The following is a 21254-nucleotide window of genomic DNA, read 5'->3' as shown; positions in this document are numbered from 1 at the left end:
ACTAGCATGTAAACAAAATGGACGGACAACTATTCTAACAAGAATGGAAAAAAAAAAAATAGAAACAAAATACACTTACCGATTGCTTGAATCACCTCCATAATGTTCCTAAACCCTTTGCTACTAGCGCTTACACATCCACAACAAGAGAGAGACTCACCAATGAGGGGAAAGTGGCCCAAATTAGGCTTAAAAAAGACATAGGACATGCCTTTCTAGAGAGACACATGTCTTAAAATTGGGACACACTCGCACGCGAATCCAACATGTTCACACACGCTTGAGCAATGAATTGGAGACGTGTCCGAGAGAATCGTGTCTAACACGTGGGATTAGGGACACGGGGAAGGTGAATCCGATTTCTTAGGATGTGAATAGTTTCTATTTATCTAATTTTTTATAAGGGTGGTTAATATTAAATATGTTGGTGTGAAAGTCTTTATTTTGAAATAAGTTTTGAAATAAGATTTGCAAAGTTTTAATTTAATTATCAATAGTGGTTAGTTAAATAATAGGGATTTAATTTTCAAAAAAAATATTTTTTTTAATAGTAATCACAAATAAAAAAAATTGAATTTTATTTAAAAATAATTACATATTTCTTATTATTTTAATTAATTTTTTTTATAGGTAAATAATGGTCTTAGTGGACTTGAATCATCTTCCTGTATAAAAAAATCTAAACTGAAATTATAATTTATTTTATTTTTATGATATTTTATTTTTTTTAATTTTAAAACTTCCTTCCTATTTAGTCAATTTGTCAATTTTCCCTTGGTATAAGGTCTGTATTTTCTGTGGTCAAATTCACATCGCGCCAAAGCATCATAACCACAAAGATAAACGCCGAACCCTTTTCGACCACGGATATTCGAACGGTCGAAAAAGTATAACGGAAACAATTCTTCTTTCAGGATATGTTAACTTGCGATTTGCATCATTGCGATGCCTGTTCACGATGTACAGTTATTCGGTGTTAGCATAAGGTAGCAATTTTAAAAATTAGAATAATCATGGTAAAAATTGGTTTTGGCAAATCGGCTGTTTGGGTGGCCGTAATACTGTTCTCGCGTTTATTGACTGTAAATTCTCAACCAGGTGATTAATTCTAAATATAAACAGTTTATGTGAACACAGTTACCAAAATATGTTGAATTTTGCTTATTTTCGAATCATTCTTGAAATTTCGTGATTTTGCTCCGTGATACTTTATTGTTTATGTGTATTGTTTGACAAGATATCCTTTGAGCCAGCAGGATTTCTCAGTATCGACTGTGGAGACAAAACAGATCACACTGACGAAAACAATATAGCATGGGTTCCTGATGCTAATTACATAGATGTCGGGCAGACAGTTAACACGGGAAACGCAGAGTTGTCATCTTACTTGCAAAATCTGCGGCTTTTCCCAAAGCCTCTCAACAAGTCTTGCTATCAATTGCCTGTGGATCCCAAAGTGCCTTACCTCTTAAGATTATGGTTTGCTGTTGGAAATTACACAGGAATTAGCTTCGCTTTTTCTATTGAAACGCCGGGTCTTTTGACTGTGAGAAACCTAACTATTAGCCGTACCAATAGAGTGCCTGCTGAAAACATATTTGTTAGTGCCGGCACTGTGCTGTACATTTGCTTTATCAGAACATCTGAGATTGATAATCCCTTTATCAATGCTATCGAGTTGAGGAGCCTCCGGAATGGCATGTATTCACAGGCTAAACCAGGAAGAATGTTAAGATTGCAATCGAGATATTATGTTGGTGGAAATTCGTCGGTCAGGTGAGTATTTTGAGAGATATAGTGTTGTATCCAGTAAAGTCTAAGCTAAGAATAGTGTTGAGATTCATTGCAATTCATTTGCCTGTGTATTTCCAGAAAGTATATGTCTATTTGAACAGTGGTGAGAGAAAGTTGAAGTCAAAACTATTTAGAGTTCGTCCTTCTTGCTTTTTGAATCTCGCTTCTTACCTTATATCTCTGCTTTTTGTGTTTTCCTTAAAAATTTTAAAAGTTTGAACTTTGATATGTGAAAATTGAAGTGCGATTTTGATGCATTACTATTGCGATATTTCCTGTTAGTAACAGCACTAAACTGCTTTTTATGGTAAGCAGGTATCCTCAAGACAACTTCGACCGCATCTGGGCATCAGGTACGGGTTTATCGATTATTGGTGGTGGTTCTCCGCAGACTGTAAGTTTGCCAGGGCCAATTTCAACTAACAGTACACAAGACCTTCCTCCAGCTATTGTGATGCAAAAGGCGTGGGAAACCGTTAATGACACGTTAACAGTTAATATTAATGGAGGAGGAGGGACCGATTCATGGATGCTCTTATACTTTGCTGAGATAGAAGATCTTAAAATGACAGAAAGCAGATCTTTTGAAGTTATAATAAATGGTCAACGAGAACTAGCTGAACCCGTTACCATAGTGCGAAATTATTCTGCATCAGAGGTCCAACTTCTGTTAAACGTGACAAATTACGACTTGGAACTCGTCAAGACCCCTAATTCGATCTATGGTCCAATACTCAACGCGTTTGAGAATTACGTTGTCGCTGATACAGAAATGGCAACATACAGAGAAGACGGTAAGTGCAATTTGTCTATGACGCTCCTCATATCGAAATTGATGATGTTAAGCCTAACCAAGTAAGTTCAACCTGCAGTTGAAGTTCTTGAAGGTATGAAAACCACGTTTAACATAAAAAGTTGGATTTCCGATCCTTGCCACGTTATCGTCTGGGACGGAATCGGGTGTGATAAAAGCTCACCGGCTAGAAGGATTTCAGAAATGTAAGATCTATTTTAGTTTTTACGTTCTGATATTTTTTCTTGAAACTGGAACTTACGCATTGATGGTGTTTCCAGAAATTTGTCGGGAAGGAATCTAACAGGACCGATACCTCAGAATATTGGACTATTGACTGCATTACTTAGCCTGTAAGTAAATTCCAGTCTCATCTGTGTTGTCGCGTCAGCAAGCTATATTTTTGTATTGAGAAACACTGTATAGTGATTATGGAAATTTGTTTTTTCCTCTTCACCTTATTTCATTCATCACTTACATTTTGATTGAAATTAGATGTGTACATTCGTTTAGATATTCCGAGCGTTCTTCGCAGTTAGATATATCCTAAAATGGGCTAGTCTAACTCTTCTAAATTTTGGTTTTTCGAGTTTGGTAATAATTTTTCCCATAAAATTGTTGTTGGTTTTAGCGGTATGATAATATTTTTTTTCATAAACTAGTAGACTTTGTTGTTTTAAATACATTTTTAAATAAATAAGACTTTGGGAATTTTAGTTTTTGTTTTGTGGAAATAAGGTAATAGATTTTTGGGGAAATTGGAGGATTTCTTTTTAAATTATATGTTGAAGGAAGAAATGAGTTTAAGATTTTGAAAAATCTTTAAAACGTTATGCAGATTTTTCATCTCAAGCTTTGAATAAAGCTGAATTTCCAACCAATTCACCTAAAGATATAACTAAAATTTTCAACAAAATTGACCTAAAACTATAACTAAAAAACAACCGAACCAAAACGCAGAAGATTTAATAAGGATTTAGATTGTTCGAGCTTTATCTGTACGTGTCGAAAGGCTTATGTCTCATCCATTCTTATTGACATTATCAGATCACTTGCTAATAACCCGCTGAAAGGACCATTGCCGAATTTATCCAATTTAACCATGTTGGAGAGACTGTAAGTAATTTGTTCTCAACATAACCCTACGCTTTTACAAAACGCAGGATTGCCATCATTTTATTAGAGCATCCATTCAATTCGACTATTGTGCAGAAATCTACAAAACAACAGTTTGAACGGTGCCATTCCAGTCTGGCTCGCTGGACTCGAAAACCTTAGAGAGTTGTACGCTTCTCTGTCATTACTTTATTCAAAATTAGTACTAAAATCATACTGCAGCCCTTTCTGTCTATTTACTGTTATGGTCAAAGGTTTATAGAGAACAATGGTATCACAGGTTTCTAGACAACAATAACTTCAGTGGTGTAATTCCAGAGCAACTTCTCAAACCGTCATTGAAATTCAGGTAATCAAATATTTATTGTCTGTGTTGCTTGTATTCAACCACAGATTCGTATTCTATTATAATTTTCAGGGTCAAAATTAGCATTAATATTCTCTTTAAAAGCAACGCATAAAATTCTGTAGTCTGAATCGATTTGAAGCGAAGTCTCGTTCGTTTGATGTGTTGCAGATACACTGGGAACCGCTACCTATATCTCCCGTCAAATTCGAAAAAGGATAAACTGAGGCTTTTCCTCGCAAAGACATTAGCTGGAAGTCTTGCAGTGGTCGCTTTCATATTGATAGCGAGTGTTGTTGTACATCACAAAAAATGTAAGAGAAAAGAGAGCAGGAGGGTGGAAAAGGAATCAAAAAATTCCCTGGAAGGTCAGAAATATCTTGAATTTATTATTATTAATGAGACATAGTGGGAGTGTCCAGTAGAAATGAAACAAATCTAAGGCTGCCCTAATTTAACTGGAATGCATAAATTGCAGACAACTCAATGATTGTAATGTCAAATGCAACAAAGTCCCATGCCTTTACTCTAGAAGAGATAATTACAGCCACTCAAAACTTCAGTCAGAACATTGGGCAAGGCGGTTTTGGATCGGTCTCCTTGGGTAAATTGGAGCAAGGAACAGATATAGCGGTAAAAGTGCTCTCCCAGTTCTCCAGGCAAGGAGTTCAGGAGTTCCTGAACGAGGTATTAGCTTGTAATATGGTTCAGTTTTCTGGTGCAATCTCATTATGTCTAATCATATTGACAGTGGTTAGGCTGCACTCCTGAGTAAACAGGAATGTAGTTAAATTCACACGTAGCTTCACTGGATGAGCAGGTCGATCTTCTTTCTAGAGTCCACCATAAGAACTTGGTATCATTACTGGGCTATTGTAATGAATCAAGAGAACTTATGCTTGTCTATGAGCATATGTCTGGAGGGTCCTTAAGGGATCACCTTTATGGTAAATATATTGCCGAGAAAACATGATCGATTCATTTGGTGCATATCAGATTTTGACTAGCCAAAGCAGGGAAAAATCAATTTGCTAATAGGTATATATTATGCATTAAGTATTAGCGAAATTATGGAAAAGAAATTGTTTTTTTTAATTTTTATTTTTATTTTTTACCTTCCAGGGCCTAGTTGTTGGATATTTTTCAAAGGGGAAAATACCAAAAAAAACAATATTCAAACACACAGAGGCAATGCTCTGTTTCTTTTACTCCAGGATCTTTTGTGCACAGGAAGACTCAAAAAAAAATTACTTAGAGAACAGAGTATTTCACCACTATTAAAAGATTTCTATTCATTAAAACAAAAACTGATACAAAGATTTACCACTGTAAAATCCTTCTTATATTCACTGCTGAAAAAAAAAACTTTTACAGGCTGCTGTAAAACAAAACTTTACTGCTGTAATAAGGATTTCATACTCCCCGCACTGCTGTGCATTTTCATCTTGCAAATAAACAAAGTTCAACAACAAGCTTGCGCTCCACCATTTTTGTATTTCATTTTTCTTCACAACCCGTAAAAAAAACTTACATACATATTTTATATATGCTCCCACGTTTTTCATTCAAGCATTATGCACTGCTGTGCGTTCATGGAAGTCAACCCCTTTTTTTCGCTCCAACAAAACTACAATACACTAAAAAAATGCGCTCGCTCTACATAACTAAATATAAAAAAACATATTAAAAAATAACGTGTGCCCATAACGATATTAAAGGGCCTCACCTAATATATTAAAACGTGCCCATAACAAAGTTTATGACATACACCTGAAACTACGACAAACACATAAATTCCATTTAATTCCTCCTACGGCGGTCAACGCACAAAATTTTGTTTACTCCACGTAAACATTGATTTGACCCATGCCCGTATGCAGCTTCGGAGATCGACGGCGGAGAAAGATGAGGGCAATCGGACAGCTCACAAAAATATCGGAACCCAGTTTGCTGCCCAACTTTAACGCCCGAGAAAATGACGTTGCGTTACATTAAGGCTGAACCACGTGTCAGCTCCAAATTTTCTCGGGTTCAAGTATCGGAAAATCCCTTTGACGGAAATCTGGCCCGAGAGCTTTCCGGCTGGTTGGCTGAACGGTTTCTGGCAATGGTCGACTGCAGTTTGAAATTACAAATTTAACACTCCCCTTTAATTTCAACAGCTGGGCATTCAGTCATACACAGACACTTTCTCAAAAATTCAAAGCTCTTCTGATCAAGTGGCTTTGTCAAGATGTCCGCAACTTGTTCTTGAGTCCTGCAATGTTCTAGGACAATTTCTCCATTGTTCACTAATTCTCTGATGTAGTGAAACCTTGTATCAATGTGTTTCGTTCTCTTATGAAACACTGAATTCTTTGACAATGCAATAGCTGAGCTATTGTCACAAAAGATCACTGTCGCTTTTGCCTGCTCTTGGCCTAAGCTTCTCAACATTCTTCTCATCCACACTGCTTGACAAGCTGCTGCTGTAGCTGCCACATATTCAGCCTCTGCTGTAGACAATGCTACAATGGACTGCTTCTTAGAAGCCCATGAAATGGCTCCTGAACCCATATTAAAAACATAACCGGAAGTGCTCTTCCGATCATCTACACTTCCAGCCCAATCGCGGTCTGTGTACCCAACCAAATCTGAATGTTCTGAGGCATGATATAAAATTCCAAACATTTTGGTGCCTTTAACATACCTCAAAATTCTCTTTGCTGCCTGCCAATGTGCCTCCTTTGGCCTCTCCATGAACCTGGAAATTAAACTAACAGCATACATAATATCAGGCCTAGTAGCTGTTAAATACATAAGGCTGCCAACAATACTTTTGTACAGGCTAGGATCAAAATCCTTGCTGCTGTCCTCTCTGCTGAGCTTTAATCCCATTACTGTGGGAGTGATGGCTGCCTTGCATTCTTCCATCTTAAATCTGCTCAAAATTTGATTTACATATCTTGCTTGAGATATAAAAATTCCTTTTTCATTTTGGTCTACTTCTATGCCTAAGAAGTATCTCAAGAAACCCATGTCAGTCATTTCAAATTCATCCTTCATGACTGATTTAAAATTTTTAATGAGCTGATCATCATTACTTGTGAAAATCACATCATCAACATACAAAACAACAATTAAAATCTTACCATCCTTTTCCTTGATGTAGACTGTGGGTTCTCCTTCACACTTGTCGAATTCATTATCCAATAGATATGAATCTATCCTGCTGTACCATGCTCTTGGCGCTTGCTTCAGCCCATAAAGAGCTTTCTTCAACTTGCACACTTTGTGCTCTTCACCTTTCTTCTCATATCCGAGAGGTTGTTCCACATAGACCTCTTCCATTAACACTCCATTTAGGAATGCTGATTTCACATCCATTTGGTAGACTTTCCATTTGTTTTGAGCTGCTATGGACAGCACTGCTCTCACGGTTTCCATTCTTGCAACCGGGGCGAAAGTCTCCTCATAATCTCTTCCATACTGCTGCTTGTAGCCTTTGACAACCAGCCTTGCCTTGTGCCTTTCTATCTTGCCTTCAGCATTGCTCTTGGTCTTGTAGACCCATTTCACACCAATGACTTCTTTGCCTTTTGGTAACTCTACCAAATCCCATGTTTTGTTTCTCTCTATGGCATTAATTTCCTCATCCATAGCTTCTATCCATTTCCTATCTTTGATTGCATCCTCGAAATGAATAGGATCATCAACATGACAATATAAGGCAAATAAGGAATTCATTCCTTCATCATAAATGTCACTTAGATTTCTAAACTTCTTACCTCGTTCACTTGGTGTGCAAGTGCTTGAAGATGCACTTGAATTTCCTCCTTGTGGTGTACTTGGAGAAGCACTCTCATTGATCCTCAATGGTGTGCCTTGCTGTCCTTGTGTTGGCGCTGCTGTTTGGGGATGCATTTCAGCCACCTCCTCTTCATCTTCATCATGAGACAAACAGTTTTTAACATTCACTGTTTTCTCTATGCTTCCATCCCAAGCTTCCTCTTCAATGAATTGAACATCTCTGCTTACAAAGAACTTCTTGGTAGATGGAATGTACAGCCTGTAGGCTTTGGATTCATCACTGTATCCAATGAAGATGCATTTCTCCCCTTTGCTGTCCAACTTCCTCCTTAGCTGATCTGGTATGTGTGCATAGGCCACACACCCAAAAACTCTCATGTGAGTGACTCCTTGCTTTCTCCCACTCCATGCCTCTTCTGGCACCTTGTTCATCACTGCTTTTGTAGGACACCTGTTCAAAATGTACACTGCACAATGTACAACTTCAGCCCAATACTCATTTGGCAAATGCTTTGCCTTCAACATGCTCCTCGCCATATCCATGATGGTTCTGTTCTTCCTTTCAGCAACTCCATTTTGCTGCGGAGTGTACCTTGCTGTAAACTGTTTATGAATTCCATTTTCTCTACAAAATCTTAGGAATTCCTTGGAGATATACTCACCTCCTCTATCAGTTCTCAAAACTTTTATATGCAGCCCGCTTTGGTTTTCAACAAATGCCTTGAAATTTTGGAATTTCTCAAACACTTCACTTTTGTTTTTAAGGAAATATATCCAAGTCTTTCTTGTACAGTCATCAATGAATGTTAAGAAATATAGGCTGCCAGTTAATGATGGAGCTTGCATTGGTCCACATAAATCTGAGTGGATGATCTCTAAGGGTGCCTTTGCCCTTATGCTCTTCCCTGATGGAAAACTTTCTCTGTGTTGTTTTCCCAAAATGCAGCCTTCACATAGGCTGTCCGGTTTCTCTATCAATGGTAATCCTCTTACCATTCCTTTTCTGCGCAATAAGTTTAGACCTCCAAAATTTAGATGCCCGAATCTCAAGTGCCATAACCAATTTTCATCCTTTGGCACGCTTTGGAAGGCCTCTTGGGTGACTGCTGCAATTTCACCTTTGTTTTTCATGTCTGCCCTGATCTGGAGAGGGAACATCCTGTTCCTTGTCATCTTCACTTCAGCAATGCATCTTTTGCTGGGTGGTATGTCCATGATGGTGCACACATCATTTACAAAGTAAACATTGTAACCCTTTTGGATAAGCTGTCCAACACTCAATAGGTTACATCTCATTCCGGGGACATAGTAGACATCTGCTATGGTTTTCTTTTCTCCTTGTTTTGTAAATATTTTTACCTCTCCTTTTCCCATAACAGAGACTTTGCTATCAGTTCCTAGTGTGACTTCTGATTTCAAGTTTTGATTTAAGGCTGAGAAGAGGGCAATGTTTCCTGTCATATGGTTGCTGCAACCTGAGTCTAAAAACCATATGTCCTCGCTATGTGTTTCAGCCATGTTACAAGCTAACAGGACATTTTCTTGACTGTTGTTTTCTCTTGTAACATTTGCATTTTGTCTGCTGTTCATATCATGCTGTTTCTTTCTACAGTCACTAGCATAATGACCATACTTTTTGCAATAATAGCATTGAACATTAGATTTATCATACCTTTGTCCTTGAGCCTGATACTGATCTCTTTGTTGGCTGCTGCCTTGACCTTGGTTCTGATTTGGATTGCTGCCTCTTCCTTGTGCATTTGCTGGGCTGTTCCTTCCACCTCTGTTCTGGCTTCTGCCTCTTCCTCTCTTGTTTCCTCTGCCTTGACCTCTTCCTCTTCCAAAGGACATCTGGGTCTTGAAGGCTTGCTCAAGAGATGAGTTTTCATTCCTACTCAACCTCTGCTCATGTGTTATCAGTGATGCATGTAGCTCATCAACTGAATAACTTGAGAGATCCTTTGTCTCTTCGATGGTGGTGACTATGGCATCAAACCTTGAGGGTAAGACCCTCAATATTTTCTCCACAATTCTTCTGTCTTCAATGGTTTCTCCATGAGTTCTCATTTGTGTGATTACTCCAATCACATGAGTGAAGAATGATTCAATGTTGTCTGACTCCTTCATTTTCAAGTTTTCAAAATCCTTTCTCAGCAATTGTAGTTTTGCTGTCTTCACTCTCTCCATGCCTTGATAGGCTGTCTTGAGGGTTTCCCATGCATTGTGTGATGTTTTAGCTGCTGCTATCCTTGGAAATATACTCTGGTCTACTGCTAGATGCAACAATAAAATGGCCTTTGCATCCTTCTTCCTATTGCTCTTCAGGAGATCTTTCTCTCCCTGAGTTAATGCATTGAACTCAGTTTCATTTGCTGGTTCTTCAAAACCATCTTCAACTATTTCCCATAAATCTTGAGAAGCAAACAAGGCTCTCATAGTTATAGACCAGTAGTCATAATTCTTCCCATTAAACTGTGGGAGCTGGGTATTAAACATACCCATACCAGTGCTTGTGCTGGCCATTCCTTGACTGTGTATTTAAAAAAAAACTGACTGTCTCTTTCAGCAGCAACACAAAGAAAAATCTTTGAGAAATACCTGAACCCTTTGTTGTCTGAGTCTTCTGTCTGCCTGAGAAGTTTTGCTGCAGCAACAACCTTCTCCCTTCAGCTTCTTTGTCTCCTTCAAAGAGCCTAAGCCTGCTATGATACCACTGTTGGATATTTTTCAAAGGGGAAAATACCAAAAAAAAAAACCAATATTCAAACACACAGAGGCAATGCTCTGTTTCTTTTACTCCAGGATCTTTTGTGCACAGGAAGACTCAAAAAAAAATTACTGAGAGAACAGAGTATTTCACCACCATTAAAAGATTTCTATTCATTAAAACAAAAACTGATACAAAGATTTACCACTGTAAAATCCTTCTTATATTCACTGCTGAAAAAAAAAACTTTTACAGGCTGCTGTAAAACAAAACTTTACTGCTGTAATAAGGATTTCATACTCCCCGCACTGCTGTGCATTTTCATCTTGCAGATAAACAAAGTTCAACAACAAGCTTGCGCTCCACCATTTTTTTATTTCATTTTTCTTCACAACCCGTAAAAAAAACTTACATACATATTTTATATATGTGCTCCCACGTTTTTCATTCAAGCATTATGCACTGCTGTGCGTTCATGGGAGTCAACCCATTTTTTTTCGCTCCAACAAAACTACAATACACTAAAAAAATGCGCTCGCTCTACATAACTAAATATAAAAAAACATATTAAAAAATAACGTGTGCCCATAACGATATTAAAGGGCCTCACCTAATATATTAAAACGTGCCCATAACAAAGTTTATGACATACACCTGAAACTACGACAAACACATAAATTCCATTTAATTCCTCCTACGGCGGTCAACGCACAAAATTTTGTTTACTCCACGTAAACATTGATTTGACCCATGCCCGTATGCAGCTTCGGAGATCGACGGCGGAGAAAGATGAGGGCAATCGGACAGCTCACAAAAATATCGGAACCCAGTTTGCTGCCCAACTTTAACGCCCGAGAAAATGACGTTGCGTTACGTCAGGGCTGAACCACGTGTCAGCTCCAAATTTTCTCGGGTTCAAGTATCGGAAAATCCCTTTCACCACTATTAAAAGATTTCCATTCATTAAAACAAAAACTGATACAAAGATTTACCACTGTAAAATCCTTCTTATATTCACTGCTGAAAAAAAAACTTTTACAGGCTGCTGTAAAACAAAATTTTACTGCTGTAATAAGGATTTCATACTCCCCGCACTGCTGTGCATTTTCATCTTGCAAATAAACAAAGTTCAACAACAAGCTTGCGCTCCACCATTTTTGTATTTCATTTTTCTTCACAACCCGTAAAAAAAACTTACATACATATTTTATATATGCTCCCACGTTTTTCATTCAAGCATTATGCACTGCTGTGCGTTCATGGAAGTCAACCCCTTTTTTTCGCTCCAACAAAACTACAATACACTAAAAAAATGCGCTCGCTCTACATAACTAAATATAAAAAAACATATTAAAAAATAACGTGTGCCCATAACAAAGTTTATGACATACACCTGAAACTACGACAAACACATAAATTCCATTTAATTCCTCCTACGGCGGTCAACGCACAAAATTTTGTTTACTCCACGTAAACATTGATTTGACCCATGCCCGTATGCAGCTTCGGAGATCGACGGCGGAGAAAGATGAGGGCAATCGGACAGCTCACAAAAAAGATGAGGGCAATCGGACAGCTCACAAAAATATCGGAACCCAGTTTGCTGCCCAACTTTAACGCCCGAGAAAATGACGTTGCGTTACGTCAGGGCTGAACCACGTGTCAGCTCCAAATTTTCTCGGGTTCAAGTATCGGAAAATCCCTTTGACGGAAATCTGGCCCGAGAGCTTTCCGGCTGGTTGGCTGAACGGTTTCTGGCAATGGTCGACTGCAGTTTGAAATTACAAATTTAACACTAGTGCAGAACTTGCTCAACTAAATTGGAAAACCAGGCTCAAAATAGCTTCAGATGCAGCACAGGGTAACTGTTTTCTGTCAAATAATTTCACGCTATATGTTTTGTGAGATAGTTCGTCAGCATTATCTATTGATTACCGTATTTCTGATCTCATCCACCTGTTGTTTCTGTATGAAGGACTGGAATACCTCCATGTAGGTTGCACCCCAAAGATAATTCACAGGGATATCAAGACGGCCAACATCCTTCTAGACAGGAATTTCAATGGAAAACTGGCCGATTTCGGCCTTTCAAGAATGACAGTTGATGGGGAGGCTTCTCATATTACTACTACAGTAAAGGGAACCTTCGGATACCTTGATCCAGAGTATATGAAACATACAATTCATTTCAATATTTTTGATGCCGCAGCAATTAAATGCGTAATACCAGAGGAAAATTCATTTTTATTTGAGTTGTTTATGCTGACTTTTAAGCCATGTTTTGACAGGTATTTTAGCACACAAATGTTGACCGAGAAGAGCGATGTGTATAGCTTTGGGGTAGTTTTGCTGGAGACCATTTGCGGTAGACAGCCCATAAATACAAAACTATGCGAAGAGCAACTGAACCTTATTCGTTGGGCAAGCAATCTTATTATCAAAGACCCAATATTTAACATTAACTAGGGATTTTATTGTTGTAATGCATCTTCTTCTGCAGACTAACAACAATAGTTATCCCTGTTTTAATTATAGGTCACACCGTACGTGGAGATGGATGAAACTCCCGGCAAATTAGCGGAAATCATAGACAAAAGGTTGGGTAGAAATTACGACATCAAATCCATCACCGACGTTGCCAAATTAGCGATTCGATGCGTTCAGTCGGAACCATCCGCTAGACCGCACGTCAGCGCGGTCGTCGCAGAGTTGAAGGACGCTATCAAACTTGAGGAGAATAAGGCTTCTCTAATTTCGGAGATTGATATGAATACGGAGATTTATCCTTAGTTTCCTTTGGATCCAAAGAAATGGAGTCTGCTGAAAGCAGCCGCTCGAAGCTAACTAAAGTGCGTCAAGAAGGACGACATTGTGGAATGGTAAACGAGTCACGTCAAGTGAAATAGGTAGACGCTGAAACCTGTTCGCAAGAAGTTTTAAATCGTTGCTTTCAAATCTTATAATTGCTTGCTTTGAATGTTACGATCCAGCTTGGAACTCAAATTTATCTGGCTAAATTTGATGCTCATTTGGGGTTGATGGCCGTCACTTTCAGTATCAAGTATTTTTAATTTTATGTATTGCAATTTTTTCATAATAATTGAGTGGTAAGTTTAAAGATGGTTATTCTCAAAGAAAACATAATAACTCATTATTCTAGTTTTATAATACTTAAAAGCTGTCTATAAAAATGTATGCAAACAGTTTTTCTTATCCATAAAAATGTATGCAAAAAGTTTTTCTTATGTATGCAAACAGTTTTCCTTATCCAATTTTTTATAGATATATTTTTTTTCAAGAATAAAAATCTTATTTCCAAACAATCCACCAAAAATAGTAACGAGAAATACGAATTGCAATTAATCAAATTTGAAATTAATATAACAAATTTTATATAAACAAAATATTAAAATCTAATTTATCACATTTAAAAAAGAAAATTTTCAAAATTTCAAAGAAAATTTGTAAGATAAATGTAAAATAATAATGCAAAAGAATAATACATCTCTTTGAAAAATAAGAAAATATTTGTTAACTAAATGGTTCTGGCATAAAGTTACTAATACAGTTCTTTACCCCGCACATAATCTTCTTGTTTTCATTTCAATTTCCCAGGTATGCTTCATGCGACTGTTTTTATCTTGCACATATTGTATATCTTCTTCCAGCTAGCAGATGTCGCCCCTAAATGGGGTTTTTACTTATCTAGACTATCTATCGGTAAAAGGACTGTTTCTCCCTATGGTTTACAGCTCATTTACTTCTTTTCATTCATTGGTACTTTTGGTATATATTTCAAACACTTCTGTACTATTTTTGTCCCTCTACAGTCTATATTGTTAAAGAGTTTCTCCATCACAGTCTATATTGATGTATTGGCATTATCTGATTATCTATTTTAATACAATCAAGCTTTTTTAAGTACTGAATAAAAAGTTAGTACTACAGTGCTTTTCATTGATCTCAAGAAATTTTGCATTAATTCTTGATGTGACAAAGGTCGGGCATGCTTGCATAAATAGCTGGGTTTTTGTAAAAAAAAAACATGGAAAAAAAAATGGCTTCAAATAAATTACCTTATTATCGAGAAGGATTTCTAAATAGAAATCAAGATGAGATAAAACTAAATAAAATGTCTATTGCTTCAAATCAAATATCTATTGGGTAAACTATCCATTCCGCAGAAGCTAGTAAAGCTACTAGCTTCACGAAAGGGATAACTTATTTTGGAAGATTAGAAAGTGGAGACAGCACTGACAAAGGGATTGGCACTTTCTTTAACGATTCACACTCCATGCCTCACATACTTTTGGGTTCGACATTGCAACCTAGGGTTTGCAAGGTTTTCACATCTTTAAAACTCATTGCAACAGGATGAGCATTTTCGGAAGGAAGATAGTCAAACCCTTGAGCGGCTGATGCATAAACTGAATTTTAAGGCATTTCGAACCAGCTTTCATCAGCTTCCCATACTAGCGTCTCTTCAGACCAGATTGGTTCGTGCTCCTTATGCTATAAATGAAAGGCAACAGTCTTCCAAAGCCTTCTTCATGCCATCTATCGAATTACCACTGCCCAGCCATGAAAGCAATACGTCATTCAAAATTTTCAATTTCAACCAATTTGAATATCTTTGTCAGCAAATTTTTCATGACCTCTTTCTCGCCAAATGTCAAGAATTCAATTTGATGTCAGCGTGGTGGGATATCTTGAAAGACAAGACTAAAGCTTGTAAAACTTGACTATGAACCCCTCGCTGCCCCACATACAAAAATATTGGTTGTTGCCTCATCCAAAACATTAGATTGGGCAGCAGCTCTATAACTTGCAAGTTGCGATTCACAAGGTTTATATGTTAAAATATTTTAATGTTCAAGTGGTTTTTGGATTCTATTACCATTTACAATTCGTAGCTTTGTAAGTACTTGAAATATTAAATTAATTTAATATTTATTTATTAGCACAATTATATTTATCAATGTGGTTGACATATGCCAATAGACATATATGAAGCACATGTACAACCACATTTACCAATATGGTTAATATATATCTACTACAAACCACGTTAATAATTATTAAGTGTCTTACTAAAAGCTAATTATTTATGATTATTAATAACTATATAAATAATAACAATCATATTATTGTATATATTAATATATTTATGCTTAGCATATTATTATTATTTTATATATTAATAAGTTATTATGATAGTATATAAAATTTTGTTAATATATTGATAATAATATTTCAAATATATAATAAAATTCACATATAACATAATAATAGTATTTTGTTATTATTAATAATACTTATTTACCTCTCACCCGGATGCGGGTGAATTAAATGACAATTTATGGAATTAATTAAGGTTGCAGGCGCGTGGTCCTGCCAGATGCAGATCAGCGCTGTTCTCCAGGCTTACATCCGGCTCAAGTCGGCTCACATCTGGCTCAAATCGGCTCACCTAAGGCGAGAGCGATCCCATCTGAAAATTGACTTAAAGGCTCACTCTGTCCGAAGCATGGCTACTGCTGGTACAATCATGGCGCTTTCGGCTCTCCACCCCTTTATTTACTCCTCGTCTTCTTGCCTATGCTTGTCCCTTGTAGCTTTTCTCTGCAGCAGGTCGGTTTCAGCCTTTAGTGGGTCGCTCTCGGAGGCTCTTGCTGTTGCTATTGCGCCCCCCTTTCTCCATTCTCAGGCCAGTTCTTTGATCATTGTTAGAATCCTCCTGGTGCTGTCTCGTCTCCCCTCCAAAGATTCCTGTGTTTCTGAGCCTTCCCTCTGTGGCCTCACCATGGTCCGGCATCGCATGAGAAGCCGCCATGGCGGAAGCCGTGGTGGTTGGGGGCGCTCTCAGAGGGCTCAATCTATCGATCAAACCCCGGCTCCTTCTTCTCAGCCCTCATCTCAGGCAAACTCGCCTCCTCTCAGCCCATCCCGCAGGCCTTTCCCGCATAATGCTTTTCAGTCTACCCACTTTAAGTTTCAAAGCAGCCTAAACAGGCCCATTATCTCTGCCAATATCACTGTAATCTTTTCTGAAGAAGAGGCTCCGCCTCAAGCTATAGTGTGCAATTTGGCTGAGCTCTCTCAGGGTGGTCATAGTAGGGAGGACAACCAAGGTGATGAGCAGAATTTGGCAGATGAAGGCAAGATGGACGGGCGCGGCAAGAAGCATGACGAGGGGGGCGCTCCTGGTGACACTCTGCCACCAGGTGGCAGCTCTCATGGTACCTATGTCTCGATGGCCACTGCTGGTTGTTCCAGCGACACCCGTCCCTCGTCGGCTCCTCCTGGCGGCAGTGCTGCTGGTGACGTTGCAAGAGATGAAGGGACTTGGTATGGCAATGCTTGCCCGGTGGTGGAGGAGCTTCTGGACCAGGGCATGGAAATGTAATGCCACCTGGACAATTTTGTGTCTTCCCAGCTTTTTTCTAATGGTTCTTTTGGCTAAAGCTCTGGCGGTTTTTGGGATGGCGGTTCTGGTTTCCCCTCGGCAGACTGGAATTTGGTTCTCTTTCTTGGCAAGGCGCAACCTGTAGCTCTTCTGCGGATTTGGTCAGCTTCTCTGTTTTTATGTTTCCGATCTTGACAGTTTCAGATTCCTATGATATTATCATTGTATTCAGGTTCCAATGTTCGACTCCTTGCTTTATGTATCTAGTCCTCCCATTCTTGGGATGGTTTGTTGCGTTGAATGCTCTCAGATGCTCTTGCCTGAGGCTTCAACTTGTAACATTATTTTGATTTTCCTTTAATAGAATTAGCCTTTACTGAGAAAAAAAATACTTATTTACCTCTCATAATTATGCTATCGTTAATAATTATTATATATATATATATATATATATATATATATATATATATATATATATTAATATAATTGTTAGTAATTTTTATATATTTAGATGGACTATATAATAATATGAACTATATATTGAACCCATATATATATAAACCAAATAGATTAATAATATTATAAAGTTAAGAGATTAATATTATAAACCTAAGGGATTATAAACCCAAGAATTTTATATTAAACACTATGATTGATATTATATTACCTGTGATTGATATTAAAACCTGGGAATATGAATCCTAAGATTAATATTATAAACCCAATGGATTATAAACCTAAGGGCTTTTAAACCTTCACATTAAATTCAATATTATAAACAAGAATAAATCCACAATATTGGGAACAATATAAACCCAACATATTAACAAATTGGAAAAATTATTAATATTATAAACCCGAGGTATTAATAAATCCAAAGAATTAATGTTATAAACCTAATGAATTAATAAACGAAAGGATTATTAATATTACAAACTCCTATAAACCCAAGGGATTATTAGTATTATAAAAGTAAGGGATTATTAAACCCAATCGACAAATGTTATAGACCAATAGAATTGATGTTATAAACCCTTATGATTAATATTATAAGCCCAAGGGGGACAATTTTAATAATAAATTTCAGGTAAGTGAACTTTTTTTAATATGAAAATTCAAGTATTTTAAATGTTTGATTTATGATGTAGCTCTGAAGCACTCTGCTAGGGTTTGGATGCCCTAGGGTTTTGGCAGTCTGACTCCTCAGTCATGCAATTGTTGTCACACACTAATGCCATCCATCGGCTAAATGGGCACATGCTAAGCCCTCCTAGGGGAGGGGGACCGGACCCCTCCTTCAAATAAATGTTTATTTGTGCACATCGGCCTTCCAGCAACCCATATTCTAGTATAGAGCAACACAGAGGAAAAAAATTTGAGAAGCCTGCTCTAGGAGCTCAATGGTAGTCGTGAAAGAGGGGCCACGGCCTCCCAAAGGCATAAAAAACCCACGAGTTGTGATCCCTAATAATCACCTCGAGCAATTTAGGCAATCTATGGAGGACCATGCGATAATCTACAAATTCATGGGAATATCGCAAAGAGAATTAGATATTCTTCGCTGGATCCACCTCAAATGGAAGTCAAAATCTCCATTTGACCTTCGGATTCGTGCAAAGTGATTTTTAAAGGCGATTTTTGAAGACCTAGAAGACTGCAAAAGAATTTTGGAAAATAGGCCATTCTTCATGAACAACGTAGGGTTATTCATGAGGCACTAGGAAAATCGTTACAACCCAAAGATGGAACAATTCTTAGCCGCACCCATTTGGGCTCACTTGTATTCCTTATCAGAGGATTTCTAGGAAATGGACATCTTGGAATCGATTGGAAATTCCATAGAAACTTTGTGCAAGTCTCAGAGATAACTAGATAGAGACAGTTTTCTTCCTATGCTAGAATTTGTGTTTACATGAACATATGACAACCCCTCCCAGAGTCGATGGAAATCAAGTATCAGGATAATATATATTCTTAGTTGCTGGACTATGAGCATGTTTCCTTTAAATGTAGAATCTTTCATGAGTATGGGAACTATTTCACAACTCTCATCATTGTCCACAAGAGGTTGGTTCTCCTTCGACCACTCCCTCCTCAAATGGTTTCCAGGAAGTCCCTCAGTAACACCCTACAAATAATAGAGCCCCTTTAGCCCAACCCCCATCAGGTCCTTCCTCAGCAGCCCCAAGTCACCCTTGTTGGAATTGCTTTGTCCTCTTTGTGGACTAGGGTGAAAAGTATCAACAAGAAGCACCTACAGTTGTACCCCCAATAGTGTTTCTAGCTCAAATCACGATGGAGGTATAGGAGAACCTTGGAAATCCTAGAAAAATTCAACCAAGCAAACATAAATCACCAAAAGGGAAATCCACAAGAAAGAAAATCCAGCAAGCCCTTGTGCATGAAGTCAAAATGGACCAACTCAAATATGATGAAAGGGTTATGGTAGCTTTCCTGTGAAACTGGGCCAAAGACGGATCGTGAGAAATCCCTCAAGGCCAGCTCAATTAGTTCCACAGGATTTACAAGGATTGGGAACAATGTCAAGCTTCTTTGGAATCTCCTCCAGAAATGGCTCTGGCTGTAATGGAAGAGGAAACAATCACTGGATGAGTTGAATCTAGCTCGAGATCTAGGAAAACAGTCAAGCGACCTTCCAGCAAAGTGATTAGAAATGTTGGGGGGATCGTAGTTAACTCAGAACAAGAAAATTCCCTTATTGAGTATTACTAGTGCTATGTCCCCAACCCTCTACAATGAAGGTAGTCTTGGGGAGCATAATAGGTCTCAACTCTAAGGGTAAGTTGAGGTACTTGAAGGAATGAATTGAGTAGGAAAAACCAAACATTCTAATCCTGTAGGAAACTATGGTAACACAGGAGAAACCTAGTGAAATTATCAGTAGGAGTTGGCCTATGGCAGAATATATGGTACTAGATGTAAGGGGTAGTGTTGGAGGTTTTCGAATCCTATTAGATTCCATATATAATTCTTTTGGGAACTGGATCACACACAGAAATACCCACTCTGGTCAATTTGAATGTATAGGATCCCTAGAAAAGGTTTGGATAACAGGGGTTTATGGTCCCAATTGGATTCTGGAAGGGGATTCTAACTTGATTAAAAACTTGGATGAGAACAGGGGTGTCATCAAGCAGTTGGATCTAATTTCCCTTTCCTATCACGAGACTATCCAAGATTTGGCAACAAAAGACAAGTTAGGTAAACTTGACTCAGGATAAAGTCAAAGTTGACCAGGTTAAATAGTGATGGTTTTTGGGCACATGGTATTATGCACCCATAGTATTCTTCCCGTGGTATTATATCTAATGGAGCTTATAAAAGGTTGGAAGTACTTCATTTTAATGCAAGACCTGGAGGTGAGTGGTGAAGGCTCACTTGGTCGAATTGGCCAGGGTTTTGGCCAATGCTAATAAGATCTTATTAGGTTGGGTTTTTCCCCAGATTTTTTTAATGTCTCTTTCACATGGAATAACCAACAGGGAGGCAAGCACCAAATCACCTCACGTTTGGATTGATTCTTTGTGTTTGACAACATTTTTCATAAAAACCTGTTCCTTCAAGCTTCAATCCTCCCTTGTATGGGATCAGATCATTGACCCACTTTCCTAGAAACATACATAAGGATGGCACCAAGGAATTGTCCTTTTTGTTTTGATTTATTATGGCTCAAAAATCTAGCTTTCATTTCTAAGTTGGAAGAATGGTGGAGAGATATTTGTTTGACGAGTCACAATCAAATGGAGAATTTTTAATTGAATCTTAATGAACTAAAATGAAATAGAAAGGAATGGAATCGATTAGACTTCAGTAACACTCATCATGAAAACTTGAAGTTGGAGGAAGCCATGCAGTCAATCCAACAACGGATCATTTTAGAAGGTCGTATTGAAACCCTCACTGCATACGAGCGTCAAGTCTTAAATCACATGGAGCAATGGAGAAAACAAGAAGAAAGTCTGTAGAGACAAAAATTAAGAGCTCAATGGCTCAACGAAGGTGAACGAAATAAGAAATCATTTCACTAGACTATGTTGAAACATGGGAAATTTTAATAGGATTTTTTGTCTTGCTGGATGATATGGTCGTAGGCTCATCCAACATGAGGAAATATCAGAAGAAATGGTCACCCATTTTCAGGTCTTGTTCATAGAACCAGGTGAGGATCCGAATGTGCTCATTCCCACATAAGGTGATGTATTCCCAAGTTAATCTCAGAGGATCATAATGCATCCCTCATGCAGGAGACCTCCTACGAGGAGGTGGAAGAAGTCATTCATGT

At 37.9% G+C, this 21254-nt stretch overlaps 1 protein-coding gene across 1 annotated transcript; it reads left to right on the top strand.

Annotated features, from left to right (window-relative positions):
- Positions 1–871: 871 nt before the first annotated feature.
- LOC149188225 (putative LRR receptor-like serine/threonine-protein kinase At1g67720) lies at positions 872–13532 on the top strand. Its single transcript, XM_089412959.1, has 14 exons — positions 872–1098; positions 1257–1776; positions 2110–2588; positions 2667–2793; positions 2869–2940; positions 3635–3703; positions 3800–3871; positions 3984–4052; positions 4221–4417; positions 4528–4736; positions 4870–5000; positions 12342–12406; positions 12521–12710; positions 12834–13532. Exons 1-14 carry the CDS (start codon positions 1014–1016, stop codon positions 13009–13011), a joined length of 2463 nt encoding a protein of 820 aa, XP_089269085.1. The 5' UTR covers positions 872–1013; the 3' UTR covers positions 13012–13532.
- The last annotated feature ends 7722 nt before the right edge of the window (positions 13533–21254 follow it).

Source organism: Pinus tabuliformis, chromosome 3_1 (genome assembly GCF_031772625.1).
Source record: "Pinus tabuliformis cultivar Carrire ecotype Pingquan chromosome 3_1, CPIR1, whole genome shotgun sequence".
In the NCBI taxonomy this organism is placed as follows: Eukaryota; Viridiplantae; Streptophyta; class Pinopsida; order Pinales; family Pinaceae; genus Pinus; species Pinus tabuliformis.
This window is presented reverse-complemented; position numbering and strand designations above follow the sequence as displayed.

Excerpts from the sequence above, each read along its gene's own strand:
- LOC149188225 (XM_089412959.1), top strand. The coding sequence starts at position 1,014 with ATGGTAAAAATTGGTTTTGGCAAATCGGCTGTTTGGGTGGCCGTAATA. Across the intron at positions 1,777-2,109 it reads GGTGGAAATTCGTCGGTCAG|GTATCCTCAAGACAACTTCG; the intron begins GTGAGTATTTTG and ends TATGGTAAGCAG. Across the intron at positions 4,418-4,527 it reads ATCAAAAAATTCCCTGGAAG|ACAACTCAATGATTGTAATG; the intron begins GTCAGAAATATC and ends CATAAATTGCAG.